At 43.1% G+C, this 5,996-nt stretch overlaps 1 protein-coding gene across 1 annotated transcript in view; it reads right to left on the reverse strand.

Moving 5' to 3' along the window:
* Positions 1-322: 322 nt before the first annotated feature.
* The window catches only part of LOC139729099 (uncharacterized), a 34,886-nt gene continuing 29,212 nt past the window's right edge, over positions 323-5,996 (reverse strand). The window contains exon 5 of the mRNA XM_071640022.1: positions 323-3,210. Within this exon, the coding sequence (XP_071496123.1) occupies positions 1,717-3,210 (1,494 nt within the window). The 3' untranslated portion in view covers positions 323-1,716. The remainder of the gene's footprint in view (positions 3,211-5,996) is intronic.

The raw sequence follows: 5,996 nt of genomic DNA on the forward strand, positions 1-5,996 counted from the left end.
ATTGTACTTATTCCTTTAAGGAGAAAAGGTAACCAAATGAATGGGGGGGGGGGGGGGTGGAGGGGGCTTAGCTACATCCATTCTTTTAACTAGCTTTACAAACAGTTTAATCACTCAACATGCTGGTCTAGGTATTAACTTCACTGACCTCCTTCAATCAGAAGCATGAACTGTAACCTAACACCACCCCCCCCCCCCCCCTAAAAAAAAAAAAATAAAAAAAAAGGGAAGAAAAACATATCTATGCTTATCCCACTATGATGTAAAGTTACCATTTTTGGCAGATGATTAAGCTCATGAACAATCAGAAATATCAAAATTGCAAACAGCTAAGAGCGTACATGCTTCTGTAATTCCTTCATACTTCCATCCAATTGAGGTCAGAGATCTGGCAAACTGTGAACTAAAATGATGTCACTTCAAAGGTCCTATAGCTCGATGAACGTTTGCACACCATAGACTTGCAAATCCATAGGTGAAAGTGATTTTAAACAGTGCATCTTTTCTTTTCTTTTTCCAGCTTATGTTTGTGTTGTTTGTTCCCCAGATGATCTCGTCACGCTGATGACTTCAAGATAGCACCGGAGGTATCAATGGAATGCTTACATAGACACTTGATGCTATTTATGATGAGGCATCTATAGAGTTGTACAAGGACACTTAGTGAAGTACAAAACCTGCGACATATTACTACCTTTGATAGTATCCTTCCATATTTTTGTGTCTTACTTCATTTGAAGACTATTCTGCATGGTTCATTGACAAAAAAAAAAGAAAAACATCAATGACATGTGAATGCCATTCGATGGCAAAGTTGCTTTCATTTGCTTCTTCTATTTGAAACAGTTGTATCTTGTTTCGATACCAAAAGTTTCTAATGATGGCAATGGCTTAGTATCTAGAATACTATTATAGCTATCATCTTTTACCATCCATCACATCAGACTAGCCTCCAAGATAGTGTGCCTATGTGCAATATGTCACACATTAAGGATAAAATCAAAACTTCCAAATACATTTTTCTTCTGAAATGTGCAGTGAAATAAAGAGCATAGCAAAAGTGATGGAACAGTGAAAAGATCAACAATTTTTTTTTTTACAGGATCTACATAAACTACACATACATATGAAGAACACCTCTGCTTCAACAAAAAAAAGAGGAAAAAACACAGAAATAAAATATAATTCATTTGAGAAATGAAGTTAGGAAATTTATGACAGGAAAAGCATTTGGAAACTAGAAAGTGCAGATAATGATATGCTTTAGCACATAAAAATTGCACAAATAAATGCAATTCATTTGATTGTCCCCTTCAATTTTGACCCACCAAACAAAGTTTGAGAGCAAACCAACACGCCACCACAAATACTTTCACTTAGCATTGGATGACTTCGAGATATTGGCAAACTCCAAGCAAAAATGTTGCAGTACTTATGAAGAAACGACACGACTAGGTATACTCGGTGAGATGCTGGTTGGTGGCGCACACACGCCGCTCGCACATGGTACTGTAGAAATGAGATGTATCGCGCAAGTGGTCATAGATTATCAGACGTGGTATAAAAGGTACCAAGACATGAGTTCGTCTTCTACAAAATTCTTTCAAAAAATTGCTCATTCAAGACGACGAAATGTCTGCGTACTTCTTCTTTGTTTTACCAAAGGAAAGAAGAACTTGGCATGATGGATAAATTTTGAAAACCTAAGGCAAAAGTTCATGACATCTGGGCTTCGTGATGCATCCTGATTAGTTCTGAGCGCCGTCTTTCTGTCTCTGGGTCTGTGGCAATCGACTGCATCTTTGAATACTTGGCACGAGCATTTTTGAACCAGACATAGACCACGCGGTTGTTGTACTTGGGCTGGTGGCGGCGCCACTCGCTGGAGTTCAGTTCCTGGACGTAGCGTTCAATGGTTTGTCGATCGGGCCGCGGGTCAATGGCAAACCACGATTGCAGTTTGGGCACCTCAAAGGTTGGGTCGATGGTGAAGCGCTTGCGGGGAATGCGCGCCGTGGGCGTCTGCGAGGTGGTCGTTTGCGGCGACTTGGCCTGCTTCGGGGAGGACTCTGACTGCGATTTGTGCGATTGGGGCGTCGACGTCCTGTGCTGTGACACCGACGAAGTAGTCAGGGAGAGAGGAGTTGGTTTGGGAACAGACAATGCTCCGTTGTGGTAGTCTATCCTCCCCGTGGGGCAATCCTTCTGCATCAGCTCCACTGCCTGCAGGTACTGGGAGTGGGCCAAGGTGTTGATGGGCAGCCCGTGTGCGGCTGCTGCCATTTCGGGGGTTAACGAGATTCCGAAACCCGACGCGATCTTCCGTAAGTCCGGCACTTGGAGGGCAGCCTCGGGCTGCTGGTAGCCGTTCGGTAGCCGACTCGGGACGATCAGACCATTGCTGACAATACTGACAGGCTGGAGGTGTGGCTTGGCCTGCATGTGCAACAACGAGGGCAGTATGACAGGCTTGGGGACGGCCGCTTCCACGCGGTTCTCGCTGCGTTCCGAGTCCTCGGCCTCCACTATGGGCTCCTGCTTCAGTTGGAGAGGTCTCACGGGACTCTTTGCGGGACTCCGTGCAGGACTTCTCGCGGGGCTCTTTGCTGCATTCCTGGACGGTCCCTTGGTGGGGGGTCCCCTTTCCCTTTCCTTCTCTCTCTCCTCCACCTCCTCTTCATCCTCTTCATCCTCATCCTCTTTTTCCACAACCATTTCTTCTTCCTTCTCATCATCCCTCTCTTTATCTTCATCCACTACTAGTTCCTCTGGTGATTGCATGGATGCATAGGTCATGTCTTCATGCATCTGGGCAATGGCACTGGAGCGAAGCAGGTGCCGGTACTTCACCCGGGCGTTCTTGAACCAGATCATGATGGACGAGTACTGCAGGGGGGTGCCATTCTGGCGAAAGTCGGACGAGTTCAGCTCAGCCAGGTATACCTCCATCTCGGCGCGGCTCGGCCGGGGGTTCTGGCGGTACCAGCGCAGGAGGCGTGGGAGCTCCGTGCGCGGGTTGAAGAGGGTGCGCGGGCGTCGCCAGTGCCTGGAGCTGATGCGAGGCAGCGTGGCGCTGTCCACCTTGTCTGCCGGCAACATGGTGTTATCTGTCAGACCGTTGTAGATGTTGTACCACTGGTAGAAGGCTTGTATCTTCTCTATGGTCAGCTGTTTGGCGTACTTGCCCTGAAGGATCTGCGAAACAGTAACCTGTGCATGACAAACCAAAAGGATTTAAGGATCGGATTAAGATTGCCATGAAATGGGGGTATATGGTAGCTAACAAGTGAAGTCTTGTATGATATGAAAACAGCAATTTGTGGGATTGCAACATGTTTGCAGAGTACTGTATTTGTGATCATGGAAAACGGCAATGATTGTTCATTCTGTATTGAAAATGATACGGCAAAAACAATCTTCATAAAAATGATTCTGCAGAATTCTGCACAAGTGCAGTAACACAACCTGATAAAACTGACACATACACACACACACTATCAACTGCAAGCACGCATTCACAAACACACACACACACACACACACACACACACACACACACACACACACACATACACACACACACATAGAAAAAGCATCAAATGTTAATCATTGATCCAAACTAGTTATTCCAACTGGAGTCTTTGTGAGCAAAAAAAAGAAATGCAATGCAATGCAATGCATCTTCAGAGTCTGACAACATAACCCTAGGATCTACAATGTATATCCACCAAGAACACATGGAGGTTCAGAACATGATGGCAGCATCAAGCAGATGATCAGCGAGCTTTTTCAGAACAAAATTTTTCGAACTGCCCTCCATAAGAAAGTTATCATCTGTGATAAAGCACCGAAAGTTATGACCATTCAAATGTCAATTAATCACCTAATACAGTGTCTTCGGGGTTCCTTAAAATAACCGTCCTAGTCATGTGATTGTGATGTTTGCAGTGCATGTGTCACACACTTCCCACAACCGGAATAACATCCGTTACTTTCATCAGAGCCTGTTGCTTTCTTCATGAGTCAAACATTAAATGTACTGCACTATGTATTTTGCAGGCATCTAGGATTTTGCGCTTTGGAACTTGTAAAAGACACTTTCGCAAGCAGTTAGATTCACAATCAAGGACTGTAGCAGCTGAATGAGAAATGGGTCTTATGCCTTTGTAAGAAGTATATTCACTGATCTCCAACCTTAGAGAAAATATACACAAGCCTCTGTGCTTTGGGAGGTGAAGTCTTCTCAATTTCAGAAATATTGGTGGCATTGCAAAATTTCGTAAAAAAAACAACAAACTACTACGAAATGTACATGTGAATGCAAAAAATCATTGCAATTTATCTGAATTTTTACTTTTTCCCTTCTACTTGGTTTCCTATTGCACTTCTTGTTGTTCTTTTTTTTTTTTTTTTTTCTTTTTTTTTTTGTTTGGGGGGGGGGGGGTTCTGCAACATGCCTGGATACATACATAGCTAGAAAAATAATACAAAACGAGACAACAACACAATTAGAAATCTTGACAACCCTGACCCTCCTGTTGTAGATACATTATGACTAGTCCAGTCCTACAAATTTTGTCTGAAAAGCAAAACAAAAACAAGACAAAGCAAAACAAAATCTATATAAATATTTTGACATCACGAGTGGAATAGGGATAACTGTGATCTGGGAAGTATGGAGATTTTGTTTGGTGGGAAATGAAGGCATATTCTTCAGAATTTCAGTGGTTATGTTTGCATGCAGTTGCCAAACTTGAAGTTTAAGTGGAAAACTTAACTGTTGATGATAAGCTCCACTTCTGAATTCACGACATGGGTTCACACGCACACCTATTCCTTTAAGATACAACTTATGAGTGAATACCGCTCGATAATTATACCGGAAGTGCAGAGTCTTCGCTATGACCTTATGCCCATACAAAATAGCACAGCTGGAGGTTGACCTGGCAGCAAATTCGAAAAGCAAGGGTCACGCTAACTCAAAAGCTCGTCGATCATTGTGTCCATACGGAGCAAAACTACGAGTGGGGACCCCCCTTGGCTCGCGGATAGAGTGTAAACCCTAAGATGTTTTGTGGTTCTAATCATTGACTAAACTTTAAGACTGCTAACTTTTGAGTGCGTCCACACAGCGCTTAACTAAAAATCAATCATCGAAAGACAAGTTTCTGACTTAAACTTAAAGTTTAGGAACAGTGTGTGAACGTAACTTTGGTCTCCAATCGGTTTTTGGAGAATGAGGGTCCACTTTGCAAATGAAAACATTCATCATTAGGAATGCAAAGTGCACGCTGTGATCCATTCACAACTTTTAAGGATGTTTTGACACTCTTCAAGCTCACTAAGGTGTACACTAACCGCCCCTCTTCCCCCTCCCCTTTCCCTCCAGCCCCCCTCCCCCCCGACATGCCTTAATGTTTCAGTAAAATAGTATTGTAAGACTTAAAGGGGGGGGGGGGGTATTGTTACCAGCCGAATTCAACCTACTTCCCTCGTTTATGATTTGCAAGATAAAAGTAACTTTGTACACATTTTCATATCTCCACCTGAAAACAAATCTATTGCCTTGTGTTGCTGTATTTTCAGCAAAATTATCCACGCTACAAGGGCAAATTGGTATTGGTAAGAAAGCGCACAAGTACAAGCCTGAACACATGTAGATCCCCCCCCCCCAAAAAAAAAAAAAAATGCTTTTGCTGCTATTGTTGCACAGAGTGGTATAGTAAAACAAACCATCCCTACCTATAGCATTCTAATGTGATTTTTGTTTTTGCTGAGTTCTCATAGCTTTAGTTAATTTTGTTTTCAGTTTTGAGTTTGTTTGTTTGTATTTTTCTAGACATGTTTCTTAATCCCGGTCTTCTTGACTTCACATGGTACTGCTCGCTTACTCAAAGGAGCAACATTTTGTTTGTAAAGACGCAAAGTACACACATTTGCATCAGCCTGCGCTTTTAGTCACCACAGCTACCTTCAAGAGCTCTCTAAATCTGCAG

Source organism: Diadema antillarum, unplaced genomic scaffold (assembly GCF_040938485.1).
Source record: "Diadema antillarum isolate AM-2024a unplaced genomic scaffold, OU_Dant_1.0 seq00000217_RagTag, whole genome shotgun sequence".
Taxonomy (NCBI): Eukaryota; Metazoa; Echinodermata; class Echinoidea; order Diadematoida; family Diadematidae; genus Diadema; species Diadema antillarum.